General features: G+C 40.9%; 1 protein-coding gene across 1 annotated transcript; it reads left to right on the forward strand.

Moving 5' to 3' along the window:
• The first annotated feature begins 230 nt into the window (after positions 1 to 230).
• LOC117428474 (MAP kinase-activated protein kinase 5) lies at positions 231 to 17,226 on the forward strand. Its single transcript, XM_058994700.1, has 14 exons — positions 231 to 991; positions 2,716 to 2,789; positions 4,050 to 4,125; positions 5,178 to 5,275; positions 6,010 to 6,118; positions 6,656 to 6,745; positions 7,670 to 7,765; positions 8,263 to 8,343; positions 8,645 to 8,832; positions 8,966 to 9,090; positions 9,552 to 9,678; positions 10,318 to 10,433; positions 11,085 to 11,189; positions 11,733 to 17,226. Exons 1-14 carry the CDS (start codon positions 956 to 958, stop codon positions 11,825 to 11,827), a joined length of 1,416 nt encoding a protein of 471 aa, XP_058850683.1. The 5' UTR covers positions 231 to 955; the 3' UTR covers positions 11,828 to 17,226.
• The last annotated feature ends 1,620 nt before the right edge of the window (positions 17,227 to 18,846 follow it).

Raw genomic sequence — 18,846 nt, forward strand, 5'->3', positions numbered from 1 at the left:
AACCTAATTTTTTTTGTTCGCTGAACACAATGGACCTAAGGGGTCCTATCTTAAGAGTAATATTTACGACGCTGACTTGGCACTGCCTGAAAAATAAAAAATAAAATAGCTAAATGATAAATAAAAAAAATCACAGCAGTTTAAGTAAATGTTTATAACACAATATGAATTCAAATGTCACATTCTGTAATCAAACAAGTATTTTACAGTACAATAGAGTACAGTGGTGTGGCAGGCGTCGAATAAGAGAGCTTCTTCGGCGTGTTTCGTCCACCGGCCGGTATCTATTGCGAAAGAAATCCCCAGAAATCAGCGCCGCAGGAGAAGAACCAGCAAGCCGGGTTTCGAACCGATAATTACCCTCTTCGTATGGCCTTCATATCCGAAATGAGTCTCGGGTGCTCGGGCGTTTCCTTTTGAGTGCAGTCGTTTTTTTTCCCTTACGAAGCGGGGCCCGCTGCTTGTCCTCACTGATCTATGGCGACGTGAGCCTGCCGGTTTCCTCAGGGTCTCCCCGAGTCTGCCGCCTCTCCCTTCCCCGAGTGCTTACCTCCTGCACACCCACCCCATCCACTCTCGAACCCCGGCTTTTCTCCTTGTCCAGCCTCCCCTTCTCCACTTCCCTTTCCCTGGCAGTGACGGATCTCATCTCGATTCCTGAGTATTGGCCAACACAGTCGGGCCCTAGTCGCTCTCCATGTTGATACAGCACTTACTTAACAGGCTGCAGTTCTTTGTCGCGTTAAGTCAAGCCAGCGGTAACAGCAGCAGCAGCTCGTCTGCAAAGGACGGGATCCACAACTGACAAGAGACCATGGAATGTCATCTCTAGCCTTGGGTTGAATATTAACAAAAACAATCATTTTCTTGTGACTGACCCTCCTCCAACCTTCATTTCGTATGTGTGCAGACAGTGCGAACAGAAAGTGCATCACACGGGACCACAGCCAGCACAATGTCGGAGGACAAGAATGCGGAGAAGTTAGTAAAGGTAGGGTTTGAGTTTTCATATACACTGTAGGATCGTGAGCATACCGGCCAGTAGAAAGGTGATAGTAGACCGAGTCATCTTTGAACTAGAATTAACGAATGACCGCTGTGTTGTTGATACAAAAACTGACGTCTCCAGTTAGCCGTCCTGCTGTCATCAATCTCAGGCTGATCAGGAACTCGAAAGTGACCACATGTGTTTGTTGACACAGGTGTTCATTTTTATGTTGTGGTATTAGTTTTAGTATACTCTTATGCTGTAAACGTATTGGGAGGAAGTTTAACTGGAGTAAATCACTGTCTGATAGTATAGCCTCCAGTTAGCAAAGTACATGAGGAATGACTGACAGACACACTTTAGAGTGTGAATGGTATGATCTGAATCCGTTGCCTTCCTTGAGGGTTGTATTCACATGCTCATCATAATTATGTTTAAAGATTAAAAGCCTGTTCTTTTTAATAATATGTGTCAGTTAATGTATTTCCTCTGTCAGCCTCTCAGATATTTCACAGCTATCCCCCAAGCTGCAATATGTACACCACTTTTAAATTGGTACTATAATTTTATATCAGTGGGCTTGCTGTATATTATCTATTACCAATCCACATACTGCAACTACCTGAGCTTCCACACATGAGCTTTGTATTGAGGCTACACTTACTGTAACTACACAACTTAACAGTGCAACCATTGCTGAAGAGTTTCATATAAAAAGGCTGCCTGCTTTGTAATAGGGTTATAGAAGTAGAGGGATTATGTCACTTTCCTACAGGGCAAGAATCAGTCAGATGCTGCCGCGTGGACACTAACATAAAATAGAGACATGTTAATGAACAGTTCTGTATGAATCATAACACTTCTTAATGCAGCATGAATACAGCAACCCCCTCATACCAGTATGTCTAAGGGCAATTGCACGGATACTTGTCATTATGATTTGGCAGATCACAGCAAAGCCTTTGTAGCCTACAGTAAAAGTAGAGCTGCTCTTATTCTAACTCCACTACACTGTATTTTACTGTGGGCGCTGTCACATACAAGCACATTATGAGTGCCTACTGAGTTTAGGCAAGAGTGGGTTTGTGCTCTTTGGAGTGCTGGGGGCTCATTGTATAGTGGATAGTGTGGGTTCTAGCACTGCAATGCCAAGCACTAGTTGACCCCAGGTGACAGAACAGTTTCCGGGGAAGCCTCTTGAGATCTAAGGCTTGTCCTGGAATGAATGGCGTGTATTGTGGTCCTTTAACCTTTAGCTACAGGAGGGTTAAGATGTTTGCTGCATTTCTAAGACATTTTGTACTATGTTTTGCTGAGCACTGTATGTGTAGCCAGTGAAAGTTCACATACACAGAGGGCCACACAGCCCTTGATAGGAGAGAACCAGGGGGATTTAACTATCAACCCCTCACTCATGCACAGTTATTGGGTAAGATGGGCTATAGGGCTGGCACTCCAACTACTGCTAAGTCTACAGGCGAAGGTGCAGTTTGTAGTGTACATTGATATACACTGAAAGACTCCTCTGAAGAGTGCTGGGGTTCTGGTAAGCATTCATGTCCATTTCAAGGTAAGGCTGGTTAACCTGTCAATCACCACCAAAACTGAAGTGGACTGTTTACAGACAGACAGATATTGACGCAATGTCTTGTGTGTTTGTGTTCTAGCGCAGTCTGAACCAGAAAGATATTTCCAGCTTGTTTTATTACATTTTTTTCGTGTGACAGGATACTTCCATCTTAGACGAATACAATATCAACTGGACCCAGAAGCTGGGTGCTGGAATCAGTGGTCCCGTCAGGTAGGGCTTTCGTTTTTCTATTGAGTTGCTCTGAATCTGCCATATTGTTCTCAGGTGACAGGCTAGCTAAAAATAGCCCTGGCTGTGAAATCGCTTCCCTCAGCAATCCTGGGAATGAACTTTGGTCAGGCCTGAATAGTCATTCAAGAAGGGTTTTGTTCTGTGCTAGCTGAGCTTTGGAACGAGAAGTTAGTTCTGTAAAGTACTGGTAATTGTGTCACTTTGTAGTGATTAAATACATGCTGTGTTATGATTTGTGAAAGTTATTTAAATTGAATTGAAACCCAAGGATGAGCGGTATGTACTTTTCATAAGTGTTTTGCAGTGACCACTCTTCCACGGCTTTCACTCACTGTCTGTTAAGTAATTATTTTTAAGTCATTTGTTATTTGTCTGTTTGAGAGCTGTCAACTGATCATAGGAATCACTGGCAGATACCTGACTGCGATATCCTCAGTTAACCAATGGACCTATTAACCGTGTGTCATTCACACATGCTGCTACCAACCGAACGGTAATGATGGAAACTGATCAATGCACATTTTATCATGGGTCTAAAACAGTAGCAGCTCTCAGCAGTACAGTATGGATTCAGCTGGAGATACAAATTAAAAAGAGTGAGTTTGGGACTTCAGTTTCACTTTGTACATGCTGTCACTTCACATGACTGCCTGGTTTAATCATATGAAATTAAAGAAAAGCGAGGGACTCACATAATTACTGTTGAAAAGCTGGAGAGAGCTCTTTTGCCGCTCTCCAAAGCCAGTTTGTGTGTGCGTTTTCTTGTGGCTGTTTCTGTCTCCTAATTAACACGCACAGTGCAAAAAAAACAGTCGGGTTACTTTGGCATGGCCTGAGAAAGCATGGTAAGAACTGTGTTTGGAATGCTGTTTTGTAAATTGCCACATACTGTAACAGTGCTTTGTTTTGCAATAATTTTCACTGATTTTGTTTGTATAGTTTACGTGCAATACTGCATTTTGGTGTTTCAGACACATTGATGTACCTGACATTGATTTATAATGGCCTGATGTTAATAAAGCAACTACAATGTAGTATAATGACTCCCTCTGAAATACAATATTTTTACATATCCGTTGGACACCTGGAACCAATAAAATATGACAGGATCTGCTGTATTCCATTTCTATACTGTGCATTTTATAATGAATTCTGAACATCCTTTGCCACTGAACCTCACTGATTTAAGGAACAAAGCCGTGAATTTGCACTGCACTCACACTGGCTTTTTCTTTCCAGAGTGTGTGTGAAGAAATCGACGCAAGAGCGCTTCGCACTGAAGATCCTTATCGACCGTCCGAAAGCTCGGAATGAGGTGTGATTTATTAATCCATTGCCATGTGTGGTTAGACTGTACCACGTCTCTAAAATGTGTAAACCGTCACACTGTAAGAGAATCGCTTACGGTATCTGATGTTTTTTATTGAGTTTTTAGTTTAAATCTGGTGTCTGACAAAACCAGACCTAGTTGGCTGTCTGGTTTGTGTTCATTTCCTAAAGGTATTGTCAGCACATAAGCTTCCCTAAGCCTTCTTGCCTCTCAAACTAATCAGGCATGATACTGCTATACAGACAGCTGATATTTTCTGCAGCCTTTATAACTATGTAAACATTTTTAAAACAGGATACTGCATCTTTTAATGCAGCATGTTGTGTTTGTTTATACAGTAATATTCACTCATCTCTTACTTTCTTTGAGTTTAGGTTTGGGCCCCGCAGATAGAACATCCACCAGCTAGTGCTCGCTATAAAAATGCTACACGGATATTAATATTGAAATATATATTCATACATTTCTGAACTGAACAGACCAAGGATGCCATACATATCCTTAGATAATCCTTGACTATTAAAGCAGGGTTTTTTAATGAAGTCTGGAAATGTAAGTAAGGAACGGGGAATAGTGTTGCTCTTGTGTAGGACCCCTTTAGGAGAGTTGGCTGTTTTGTCAGGAATGTTCTGTGGTAAGCGTAACCATTGGCTACTCAGCCACGCTCAGGGACAGCTAGGGTCAGGGGAGGCCATATTCAGTTCTGGAGGGCCATTCCAGTAATCGGAGCATAATCTTGACAGTTTAGTATTGACTAATATGTCTTACTAATATGTTGCACATGTCGGCAACAGATCACTTAATTCACATGACAGTTTGGTGGACACTGCAAAATTGGCATTGTACATAATAACAGGTTCTGTACTACACAGCTCCCGGTGCTATAGTGTCATATGAATAACCTTTGAAAGAACATAATGCCAGGTCTCTGTTCCTGTACCGACTGCTTTTACAAATGTGCTCAGCAGACAGGAGTTTGACTCAAATCTAGTAAAGATAGTAACCCTGTTGTTATTTGTTCCCTGTCTCATCTGCAGGTTCGACTCCATATGATGTGTGTAGGTCACCCCAACATCGTTCAGATTATAGAAGTCTATGCTAACAGTGTACAGTTCCCTCATGAGTCCAGTCCCAGGTAAAACACAAGTCACTTTACTATTAACAAAATTGGGGGTTGATAACAACATGCCCAGTCTATATACCGGGGTAGGTAACCTTGGCACTTCCAGTCCAGGATGTGTTTAAATATTGACTTGAACCAGTTCAATCCCTGACCACTTAACCATTTAATGGTACATAGTTGCCTACCCTTCGGGTATATACACAATTGTGTATCGGTTTGAGCCATTCCAGGCTTTACTTTGAGTCTGATCAGTGTAATTAGGCTCAGAGTAAAATCTGAAATGGATAAAACTTGATATTTATCCAGGTTACTATTGTAAGCATAAGCATATCCATTCACGTGTCCTAAATGTGCACTTATCTTCAGGTCCTTATACAGAGTCAGGGTTGTGGGAGTATATACAAAACCCAAAGATTTCCTCAGAAAACAGTGTGTACAGGGCTCTGGTAGAGGCACTCCGCCCGGAGTGCAGGATGCGCCCTATAGCCTGGAGATCGCCGGTTCGAATCCAAGCTATGCCACTGCCGACCGGGGACGGGAAGTCCCAGGGAGTGGCGTACAATTGGCCAAGCGCTGCCCAGGCGGGGTAGGGGTTAGGTCGGCTGGGGAGTCTTTAGCTCACCGCACACCAGCAACCCCTGTGGCTGGCCTGGCGCCTGTGTGCTACCAAAGTTATGCTGTCCTGCTGAAGACCCCATCCGAAGCCCAGCCCCATCCTTGCTGACCGCTCTCCTGTGCTCTCTCAGGGCCCGGCTGCTGATCGTCATGGAGATGATGGAGGGAGGAGAGCTCTTTCACAGAATCAGCCAGCACCGGCACTTCACTGAGAAAATGGCCAGCCAAGTAACAAAGCAGGTGGGGGAAGCTGCGGGCAGACGCGCACACACACCAGATCTTCCCAAAGGGAGCGTCTGCACAAACATCTGCATGCTAAGGAATATAAATAATGACCATCTGTACACTTTGGGATAATAATGGCACATGTTGACGCTGACATTAGAGAAATCCTGTGCAGTAGAGTGTTTTAGACCCTTTTGATTTAAACATTATATTGTTTAAAATCAGGACAATCTCAGTACAATCTTTTGTCAGCAGAAATTGGGTCCCAAACTGTCTTACAAACAATCAGCCTAATGACTGTTGACAGCAGAGCATCAGCAGGACATCTTGTCCCTCATTCCAGACACTTGAGGGTGTGTTTATTAAAAGCGTCTTTGTATCCAGTGTGCTCCTTCAGCTTACAGTGACGTACAGTGAGCACTAATGTGATTGTCTGCAGGTGGGCACCTGATTTGATGCTTTTTTTTTTATATAATGTGTAAAGGTGCGACTGTGCAGATTGAAATAGCCGGAGAGTTGTTGATTGCGACCTGCTGTGTGTTGTGTGTGCAGATCGCTCAGGCTCTCCAGCACTGTCACTCCCTGAACATCGCTCACAGAGATCTCAAGCCAGAGAACCTGCTCTTCAAGGACAACTCACTGGTGAGTCCCAGGCAGCCACGCTTCTGTTTCCTTCCGTTCTCAAGAGCCTTCCCTGTTAACGCTGTAGGAGCAGTTAATGTGACGCTGCACACTGTGTAGAGCAGTGATCCTCACTATCAATGTGAGGGCCATGTTAGTAACTGCTAAATAGCTGGCTGCCACAGGCCAATACAATATTCAGAAAACTGTTTTTCTCACATTCGTATCACAAAAGTTCCTGAATGTTGCCTCAAACTGCTTCTTTCGTGTAGGTCACTTATTCTTTAGCTTTGTAAGGCTGGTTAAAGGGTTTGCAAACTACCTAGTTTCCAGTTGACCAGGAGATAGCAGGGCGGTCCACCATCGTTCCCCTGCTGTGGAGTTTAGAACTGATTCACTACTTAACATTTCTGTCTCCTTCATGTACACGCTTCCGCAGTATCCTTTTCAGCATCAGCGGGATTGCCAAGTGTTCTGTGCTGTCATTCGACAAACCGTAGTTTTCACAAGAGCTCGTTGAAGCACAGGGATAAGTTTGAATACGCACACACCAGAATCAACCCCTGTGTAATAATCTTGTGATGACTGTTTGCTTTTTGTATTTGTCTTAAAGCAGTGTTTTTCAACCCTGGTCCACAAATACCCTCAACATTTAATGGCACCTTCCACTTTTATCCCGACCAGATTGTAATGTGAGTCAATGGGGACAAACATTGCTTCGGATATCATCAGACTGGTTAATATCCCTCATATTTCTACCTCACTTTTTATATCGCATTAGGACAGAAAAGCACATGGCACATTTTTAAGTAAGTTGCTGCTCAGTATTGAAATCAGACCCTTTTAAGCGATGTTAACAGGGCTATATGAATTTGATTCATATACTTAATTCATCCCAGTAACTCTGTGCTGGATAGTTTGAGAGCTGTCTTTTCTCTTTTCCAGGATGCCCCTGTTAAACTCTGCGATTTTGGATTTGCCAAGATTGACCAAGGTGACTTGATGACCCCCCAGTTCACTCCTTATTATGTAGCACCTCAGGTAAATGCAGCAGCAGCACTAAGAACCCAGCCCTGTCCCTGCACTGCTGAGTGGGAGGGAAGCAGCAACTATGTTTAGGTTGATCAGACCCTTGAGGAAATCTATATAAAATTACTCAAAGAGAGAGATTTCATCATTGTTCACACATTGACACAGGCAAAATTCTCAGTTATTTATTCCAAATTGGTTTTTTTTTCAGTTCTAAAACTAAAAAGAAACAACGCAAGACTACACACTAAACTGATAAACGCCTGTTTATTTTTATTGAATGTGTTTTTCCTTTCTGAATAAATATTGCTAAGTACGATATGGTGTATAGAGTTTTGAGGATCTAGCCCAGAATGTTTATGTACTCCAGTGATAATGCAATGGGAGGCATTCAGACATGTTGACTATGAGCTGAATTTGAACTGCAGTCGCCTCTTGCACAGTAGTATCTAAAAAGGACTTTACTCCTATTGAGGCTTCACGAGTGACTGGTTCTCTCATTGCTGCAGGTACTGGAGGCTCAGAGGAGACACCAGAAAGAGAAATCTGGAATAATACCTACCTCACCAACTCCTTACACATACAACAAGGTAAGCAAACTGCACAGTGTAGAACAAGACAAAAACGACAAACTCGATAGGATTTAGCAAGAAGTTGTGTTGCTGGCTTTGTATGCATTCCTCCTTGAAATTATGGATGATTATTCCGTTTTAGAAAGTGCATCATAAGGCAAATTGCATTGTTTATTCAGTGTATCGTAGAAAGATCTCTTAATAAAATGGTCGGAGTGCATTGTGATGAAACAGGAATATGCCCGGTTGTGAATCTAGTGGCTGCTCACTGTGGCTCAGTCCTGTTCTCATTTCCCTGGTTTGATTGTCTGTTCGTCAGAGCTGTGACTTGTGGTCGCTGGGTGTGATCATCTACGTGATGCTGTGCGGGTACCCGCCTTTCTACTCCAAGCACCACAGCCGCACCATCCCCAAGGACATGCGCAAGAAGATCATGACTGGGAGCTTTGAGTTCCCAGAGGATGAGTGGAGCCAGATCTCTGAGATGGCCAAGGACATTGTGAGAAAGTGAGTGACCCCCAGCCCACCTCGCGCCAGTGCTTAAAGATGTACTAATAATGACACCTTCGATTGTGGGGGGCATTGGAATAAGTGCATGCTGTAATCCGCAGGCTAAGTAGTTGCTGTATTGTCTCCCTAGGCTGCTGAAGGTGAAGCCAGAGGAGAGGCTCACTATTGAGGGGGTGCTGGATCACCCCTGGCTGAACTGCACAGAGGCCCTGGACAACGTGCTGCCTTCTGCACAGATGATGATGGACAAGGCGAGTCAGCTCTACTTATGGCAATCTACAGCGACTTACAAAAAAGAATTCAAACACCCCTGCTGGATTGTGGTGCCCGGGGGGTGCTGGGACATTGTGTTCCCTTTTGAAATTAATGCAAATTAGTTTTAATAAGCAAGACATCCCAAAAGTGCAGTGGCTCTCAATATTGTGCATGTAGTACCAGCACTGCAGATTGATCCCTTCCTGGTTTTGTTACGAGTTTAATAAGACACCTGAGCTTATTACCTGTACACTGTGGCTAATCGAGCTTGTAGTAAAACCTGGAATTGGTGAAACTGCTGTGCAACAGGAGTCTTATTTCCGTCCTTGGGGTGCATTATGACTTCTATTGCACAGTTTGAGCCAGCTGAATCACTGAAAGCTTACCTAGACTTGATCTTAAAAGGGCAATTACCAAGTCCCTGTGTCAGTATCAGCGAGTTGTTCTCTTGTTGCAGGCAGTAGTTGCTGGTATTCAGCAAGCCCACGCAGAACAGCTTGCTAACATGAGGATCCAGGATCTGAACGTCAGCCTCAAGCCCCTCAACTCTGTCAATAACCCCATTCTGAGGAAACGAAAACTGCTGGGGTGAGCATAGAAGGGTCAGCAAGAAAAAGGACTGCTAGCAAATCTTATTACCATAGGCGACTGCAGTATAAGCATCCCTATAGAGTTCACACCTTTTTACTGATCTGTTCATCTGCTTGTGGTCTGGTATCCTTCCTAGCTCTAAGAACTTACTGTAATTTTCTGTATAGTTCTAGTCTCTAAGCATTTCTTATGTGATTCTGTTCCATATGCTGCAGCTGTAAGTCTTGCTGATAAATGTTTTCAAGGGACTGATACCTCACAGGTTATTTATATCTGTACAATCTGACTGTTACTTAAATCTTTGCTAAACATTGGGTATCTTTAAATATCATTTGAACTGCTTTTTTTAATGGCATTAGCCATTATTATGAGTTGTTGGGGATTCTGTTTCTCTAATATTGAGTTATATTGACTATGAGCTGCTTTGAGATTGTCTGGAGAATCCTCTGGGACTGAACAGCCTTCCTCATCCTGCGAGCCACAGATAAGCTGAAAGCAAGGTATAGACAGGCTTATATACCAATGAGAACTCAACAATGCACAGGATGGTATTATAAACAGGGAGGTGCTGTTGACATGGTTTACTTGGTTGCTCCTTGTTTTTAGAAGTTAACCTCTATTTGTTTTCTATCGCAGCACAAAACCCAAGAGTGGGTTTTTCTTCCACGATCCAGAGAACGGGACGGAAGACTCGAACGTTGCTTTGGAGAAGCTGCGAGATGTGATTGCACAGTGCATCCTGCCCCAGGCTGGTAAGACTGCAGCTCATTAACATAGTGGCAGGAATGAATCCGTTATGATGGAACGAATGAATGGATAACCCATCCATTATTCAAACATTCACGCATAGATTTCAAAGTAAAACAAATGAATGTCTTTGTGAATGTCATGATCCATTAGCCAAAATGATTGTCTACTGAAAACACCTGCTGTAACACTGTCAATAGGGGGTAGCGCCACACTGATTTATCATGATAAGCCCGCAAGGTGTATGCTCTAATTGTTTCCATTTGCTTATCCCCATTCGTGCCCCCTTTGTAACATATAGCAGGTCACTCACTCAGCGCCTGAACCCCTTATTCCCTTGTATGTCTATTTGTTTAAGATTGCCAAGACCTGTGTATTTGTTATTACAGTTTTTAAAATGAATAGAAGTGTATTTGACTTGTTTAAGTAGGCTTGATAAGTAGGTTCATGTTTTTTGAGCCATAAAACCATTAACCTACTCGTGAGCCAATAAGCCATGCTTACTGTGCTTACTGAAATCAACAAGCCAGGCTTACTGTGCTTACTGAAATCAACAAGCCAAGCTTACTGAAATCGAACCTCGATTGCTTGAACGTGTGCCCTGCCACGTTCATCCCATCCATGCTGTGCTGACCTCCGGTCTGTTTGAGATGCAGGAGAGAACGAGGATGAGAAGCTGAACGAGGTTGTGCACGAGGCGTGGAGGTACAACAAGGACTGCAAGCTGTTGAGAGACGCACTGCAGAGCCTCAGCTGGAATGGTATGGACACCACTGCAGTATCACTCTGTAACATAAGCAGGGGCCTCCCTACAGCCAAAAAAATACCTTAAACAGGTTTAAATAACACACATTTTCAGGGTTAGAAACTATCTAGCCTTGCACCCAGTCCTGGGTTTCCAAACTACCATCAATTAAGTATATTATTTAACCCCTGTTAAACATATTGTTCCTTCTAGTCAACCCACAGATGCATGCAAGACTTTATTGAAGAGTGGCCTGATTGTTCAAACTCTTGGCACCTGTTGATTTCAATAATATACCTGAACAAGGGGGTTCTGAAACCCAGGACTGGGTGTAGGACCAGTGGGACTTTCTAACCCTGTGTTTTATATTAAGTTTTCAAATTATGTGCATGTAATTGTGTAATGCAAAGACAATGTATACATACATTTAACACACACATGCAAAAAGTTGACTTTGCATGTGAAGCACTTTGGGATCAATGTTTTGAAAGGCGCTTTAAAGATCTCAATTGCATCACATTGTAGATTTACCGTTGAAACATTTGAATTGTCGTTGCAGGGCGTGCCTTCTCAGACAAAGTGGATCGCTTGAAACTGGCAGAAATAGTTAAACAAGTCATAGAAGAAAAAACGAACTTGCAGGACTCTCAGTAGCAAGTGCTTTACTTATTATATTATTTTATTTTTTTATTTTTTATGGTTTATGATAACTGTTCTTAAATAACTGTAAAGAGTCATTTTTATGTAAATTAAGTACAGGACTTAACAATAATGCATTTTTCATGGATTTGCACGCAATTGCTGTGTAGCTGTAGATATAAAAAAGACTTGTTGGTACTGTAATATTTTTTAAATACAGCTGAGTACATTGCAAAAGAAAGCATATGATTTCATTTGCAGAAAAGAAAAGTCAATTCTAGACCCTTTGGCAGTGATGTTGTACCTTCTTATAGACTCTTGTTGAAGCAGTTTGCTCTAGTGCTGCTTTTTTATGTTAAAAAAGAGATCTGTTTTTTAAAATGATTATTATTTAAAAGGTTCAGTACTTTTGAGAATATCATTTCCAGCCGTACCCCTAATAAAAAGAAGTCAGGTTTTGTCCCACCTCTACATTTTGGGTCCTTCGTTCTAAGTTCTGTGGCAAAGCAAAACGAATCACCCAGAACAGTGAAACCCCTCCACGGGCCACCAACTGGACTGAGTGATGGTCTTAATAGAGATCTGGTGTTACTAGAGGTCATCTTCTCTCCAAATTCAATGGGCCTGAATATCCTGCTTGTATCAAGCTGTTCACAAGGGTTTACTGTATTTGGTAACAGGGGCATTAGCAGGTGGGTGCAGAATTAAGCGAAAACCGTAACTTCAATGTATTCTTTTTTATCACTTCTAAAACACCTGTAATTCACACACATGTTTGTGCTAAAGCAAAACTAAAGCGCTCAACCAATCACCAGGACTTAGAATGCCCACACCAAGTTCCATTAGAATTGGGCGAGTGGTTCTAAATATATTCCCATAATTTGTAATTTGTATGAGATTATTTTATGATCTGTGTACCTGCACCTTTTGTATATTCTTCTCAGTGGAGACAATACATGTGTGTCTATTTTGCATGTTTAACTAGGCAGGGTAGTAGTTATGACACTGCTAGAAAAACAACAGATCTAAGAATGAAGAACTATAAAGTTTGAATGGGTCCTTTAAGAGCTACAAGTTTGACATACTGGCGTGTTGGTGTTGTCTCATGTCATATAGCTGGTGTTAGTTATTCATCATTTTGTGGCCACATTTATGATCTTCTATATTCTACTACACCCTTCCTGTGCAGAGAGCGAATATGGAACTCTCATCAAGCAGCAGGCTGAGACAGGAACAGGAATTATATCTCGTTTCCTGCAAGTTCCTTCAAGTTTAAAGCATTGTGTAAAAAGAACAATACAAAAAAGTATGTTAAAAGAAATATGGACATGCTGCATTATCTTCAGGGGGCCCATGCCAAGGCACCCATACTTCAATGTGAAGTTTTGAAATTGAAATGCTGAATATTTATAGATGAATCCGAACATTTCATCCCAGAATCAATGGTACTGTAGTTTAGATTCAGGATCACATGCAAACCCTTAACAATGAAAACGGTTAGGGTTCAAAGTGGTGGCTTTTGTGCAAGCAAACCCTTTTTAGAAAGCATGTGTGTCCGTGGGGGAAAACCAATACACAAATACGAGGAACAGCTTTAACAACGAAATAAACTTTTTAATTTGCTCTTTCCAATGCTTCTGATGAAGCCACAATGAAGTTCAGTCCAGGTGTGGTAATACTGGACAGAATATCTTTTCCTTGTTCCAGGAAGTTTTCATTTTGCACCTTTTAAACCATCCAGTGTAGAATTAGTCTTGTCTGTGAAACCCAGCAAAACAGGAGTGTGCTGTTAATACCAGTCTTCTGGGGCTGTTTGAGTCATGTGTTTTTGTTCTTTCCAGACAGACTCTAAAGGCACATTTCTCTTCTGTGTGCTGGTGTTGATGGTTTTCTCACACAGTTCAATCTCGTCACAAACAACTAGCCTAGCTGTGCAAGGGTTCACCTGTTTCAGTGGCATATTGACACGGGTCACAGCCGTCCATCTCGTGCAGTTTAAGGGAAGTGAACGATCCTGGGAAGCACAAACAGATTTAATAAGCACGTTATTAGCATCAGTGTTGGTGTGATGAGAATGACCTCTGAGCACCTCATGGTCAGTGTCATTAAAGCAAGTTAATATTTAGATTGCATGTTAGGCTGGATACATTAACATTCATTTGGTGTTCTTAAATTGCCTCCAGACTGTCAAACATGGTTTTGTTTGTGAGAGAATTGGGAGCTGAAAAACAAACAAGCCAAAATGTGTTTTTATGCTGCAGAGATGCTCAGTTTTAAAAACACAGGTAACTATGATGGTTCTGCCTGTAACCAGTTATATTACATTTTCCCCCACTAAGAATCCTCTCACATCGTGTTGATACAGTAGGGGCTGGTTGTCAAAGTGATTGTGAGTGTAAAGAATCAAATGAACTGACCAGGCAAAAGAGCTAGGGTCAGCATCACTCTTCCTCTAAAGAGGATGCAGGAGCCTGCCTATTACATTGGCCTGAAGTCAAAACGGCCTGTTTAAAAGACACAACAGAGACCTGTTCTCACCATTAAACTGGAACAGTTCTAATGCATTTCATCTTGAAAGTGTGGACTCTTATTAAGGGCTAGGTGCTTGAACTCCACTAATCAGGTATCTTTTCAAACATTGGAACCAATCTTGCTTCCTCTTTAAAACTGTCAGGTGCTGAATTCAAAGAGGAAACAAAACACACTGCTGCAATAGTTCAATAAAACACACTGCTGCAAAAGTCTTTTCAATAAGCCTGTAAGGGGAGCACAACAAAAAGTATTTCACTTTCCCTTTAACAGAGAAACGCAATTCCCTTTAAGATTGGACTACACAATGTAAAAAAAAATATATATATATATATATATTTTTTTTTTTCTTCAAAATGCTTTAAAGAGTAAGTAGCGGGGTTTCGAAAAATCCACGTGTTGCTACAACTGTTTAAATAACAAACCTGTAATTCTGTTCATTAACATCCTGACAACGTTTTACACTTATAACTTTAGTCAGTTTCAAAGCTGTTTTCAAAATGGCCGCTCTAGTGCACTGATAGTGTAAGGATTATTACCCACGTTGTCAAACAGGTAACACAGCAATAATGATCCATGATGTGGTACGGAACAGAAAAGCCAGAGCACTTGTTATGTTTATTTTTTATTTTTTAATCGCTGTTCCTGCAGTGATTTAGAGGACAGATCTCAAACCACAGTGCACTAGAGCAGCCATTTTGAAAAGAGCTTTGAAACAGACATTAAAGTTCTAAGTGTAAAAAGTTGTCAGGATGTTAACAATGAAAAGAAAAAATACAGGTACGTTATTTAAACAGTTGTAGCAACACCGGGGAACTTAATGCTATATTTCTTTGGAACCCTGCTACTTAGTCTTTAAAGGGGAGGATCATTTGGCTGAATATTTTGATTTTCTGCCCATGTGTAAATATTACTAATATTATGTGGTTTACTGTAAACATAATAGCAGCTGAGATGAGGAACCCTTTTGCCCGTCAATCGTGTTACTGAAATTACCTGGTGCCAGCAATCTGGAAAATCAGGCTCATTACCTGTAGTGACTCCCTTTATATTCTTGCTTGGACATTTCAATGTGGTGATATTAAACTAGTTGGACTATAGTTTGCATTGAACTTTCGTCTGGTACGTTCAGTACGACTTTAAGAAATTACCTTCTGAAAGAGGCAACCATGGAGGGAAAAACTGCTCAAAGCAGATTTAGCACGGGCTTGATTGCTGCCATCTTCGCAACGTATTTTAGCAATACCGGTCATTGCAATAAAACAGGACTGAGTGCAGCACAAGTAGATTCCTCTCCTAGACAGCGTGGAGGATCTCCCTAAGCAGAACAGAGTGAGGACTTGCCTTGTATCCCCACGTTTTTAACCAAGCAGATGTGCTTTGCAGATGCATTGCAATACTCCACTGTCGATTTGATTTTGTATTTATTTATTATGCAATGGACATCAGTTGTCATGTTTAAAAGCTACAGTATTCCAATTGTGGACAGCACTTTATTTTAAGTAGCAGTAATTACACTGTACTAAAATGCAGATGCTGTGTACTCGGATCGCATTCGATGTGTATTAGCATATGCACTAGTTGTAAAACAAAATCCGTCTTTAGCTGACAAACTGCAATGTATTAAATGAGTATTTCTAGGATTTTGTATTATACATAGAAATCATGCATATATTAATACACAGCCAGTACTATGTAAATACATCACAGCAGTGATACTGATGTACTTCCAAATGCAGGATTACTAAAGTAAGTGTTTGCTTTAGTTTGTCACGTCTCATTTCAAGGGCACATTGTATTTCATGCAGTGAAAACATAGCCAACAGGCTTCATAACAATATTCTGAACAGTGGTGCTGTGGACAGTTTTGTGAATATCAACTTCAAAAGAAAATAGCTTATTAGCTACTTATTTTCAGAAAGGAAAACACACCTTATTGAAAAATATGCGCTATGGGAAAAGCTGAGTAAATAGCTCAAAGTCTTTTAAGAAAGTCAGTAGTTCAAGCTTTGTTCATAGGCGTGTGTCATAGTGTTTAACATTTCTATTACTTTATATATTCTTGAACTTCATACGGAGAGTTTGCAGAATAGCAAAACATGTATCCAGTCAAAGCATTTTAATATCACGTGAAAGGGTATGGCAAACAGAGTTGACTATCGGTTCTCTGATAACCTGGCACAATATCAATACAATATGCCCGTATACAGTGCAAAGCATTAGATTGGTTACAGTGGAGGGTTACGTTAACAGAAGTGATATTCAACTGTAGTTTGGTTAGCCTGCACTAAATTGAACCAAGAAATGCATGGAACATCTGTCCACTCCATTTGAACTAGCCTTGATAGCCCCCACTGATGTTGAGCCAGTGTAGTACAGTTAATGATGTTGAGCCAGTGTAGTACAGTTAATGATGTTGAGCCAGTGTAGTACAGTTAATGATGTTGAGCCAGTGTAGTACAGTTAATGATGTTGAGCCAGTGTAGTACAGTTAATGATGTTGAGCCAGTGTAGTACAGTTAATGCTTCCAGCTGAGCAAGGTGTTTGAATGAAGGGCATGACCTCCCCGTGCCTCAGAAACCCCCTTATCTTCCCTCCTGCGGGAGAGGGGGCTGTTCTGAAGAAAATCGCAGTAATAAACATGATCCTCTTGTTTATGTTGGACTCCAGAAAACGCAGGTAAGGGAAACCGGTGTTGGGTAGAAATCTCAGATATGACGTGAACGCCTTTGTTTTGGGTCAACAGTGGGAATACCTGTTGGAATCAGACGATGTAAATTCCAATTGCAAGTTCACAATCTATTTTGGCTTAGAGGGGGGCAGTCAAGCCAAGTCTCTTTAGCTGTAAACCAACTGCCTTCACAAAAAAAAAAAACTATTTCAAGTACACTGAAATATACTGGAATAAACCCCTGTCACAGTGTAATACCAACACTAAACGTTTTATTCATACATGGTGTTTTTCATCATCCTTTAAAAATAAAAGGTTTTTGATGAAAGCCCCCTACCCCCTCACAATAATACCCAGCCCCCCCTGTACTTCATGCCTGTTACCTGGCAAGTATCTTAGTGCCTCTTCAGGGTGTGGAATGAACTGCTATAGCATATTAGTAACAAAACTTCCATCACTGAAAACACTCAATCCTAAATTCAGAGATAAAACCTAGGGTTAGGGAAATGTTACTGGCTGAAATGTTACTGATCTAATCCACTTACCTTCTTATAAATAATACTACCCAGCAGGAGAGGATTATTATTATTATTATTATTATTATTATTATTATTATTATTATTTAACATTTAAATAAGTATGTACTGTATGCTAAAGATCTTGCATTGATTTTTACATTTTCTCAGTGTCATGACAATGTACAGTATAGCAATTGCACACCACTGTACTTTAATACTGTATGTGGAAATTAAATAAACATTTGAAATAAATACAAAAGTCAAATATAAATTCACCTAGCGTACCTTATTTTGTGTACATACACCCAGTCTGTTTGTTTAAACTGTAACTTCTGACCAGTGCTCTAATTATAACGTTTTTTTTTTACTCCTTTGGTAGTTTTTGAGGATGTGATAAGGGAGATTGACTCACAGGTACTGCAAGGCTTTTTTTCTATAACAAGGAAAATGTTGCTGTTTAAAAAGCTTCAGATTCATAATGTAAGAGCTCCTGCATGTCCGTTGGTTGTATCATGCTAGTTCTATAATATTAGCACTACAAATACTGCAAACTTCTATTCTAAAAGCTTACTAACACTAAATTCGCCTGGTACTTTTGCAGTTTCCACAGGCTTTCCTCATACTTATACTATGCAATTACAATATGTTGTTGTTGTGTTTTTTTTTTTAGTATACTTTACCGTACCTCTCTGGTCTTGTTTTCACTATGCTTTATTGTACTTATGCTTTTACTAGGGGAAGCTGTCATTAGGGTGGGCACAATGGTAAATCCTTTGTGAGTATAGTCATATTCAGAACAGCCCAGTGTGTTCCAAGTTTGTCGTTAAGGGGATAATGCTTACAGATTCATACTCTTTCAGGGATTGCAGTTCTGTGCTTTCTATTCAATAGGAATCTGTAAGCACCACTTCGTTAAATTTAGCAATAAAATCCTGTTAATAAAAACATTTTAGAATATTTAAACTCAACTGTGTGTTGATTTTATTGATACATAGATATACACCTGACAAGTAATAATAATATACAAATTGAGTCCCCAGTTGTGTGTCTGGCTATTCAGTGAAGATGTTTTACTTTACTGTGACCACCAGATGGCAGTGTTGGCTTGCAACTGTAGCAGGTCTAAATTTGGCTGCTGAATTTCAGTTCATGTGATCAGGTAAGGGAAATATTTTTACCATGGAAACCACCCACAGGTGCTGACAGAACAGAAATACCAACATCCATTTGATTGTCACAGGAACTGAGTGCGATAAACAGGGCTGTATGAATCTCTTAGCAAAACTGAATACAATTTACCAGTTTCCCACTGAAA

The sequence above is a fragment of the Acipenser ruthenus genome, chromosome 21, assembly GCF_902713425.1.
Source record: "Acipenser ruthenus chromosome 21, fAciRut3.2 maternal haplotype, whole genome shotgun sequence".
Taxonomy (NCBI): Eukaryota; Metazoa; Chordata; class Actinopteri; order Acipenseriformes; family Acipenseridae; genus Acipenser; species Acipenser ruthenus.

Coding starts and splice junctions, on each gene's coding strand:
- LOC117428474 (XM_058994700.1), top strand. CDS start 956: ATGTCGGAGGACAAGAATGCGGAGAAGTTAGTAAAG. Junction 992..2,715: donor ATGCGGAGAAGTTAGTAAAG/GTAGGGTTTGAG, acceptor TTCGTGTGACAG/GATACTTCCATCTTAGACGA. Junction 4,126..5,177: donor GTCCGAAAGCTCGGAATGAG/GTGTGATTTATT, acceptor TCTCATCTGCAG/GTTCGACTCCATATGATGTG.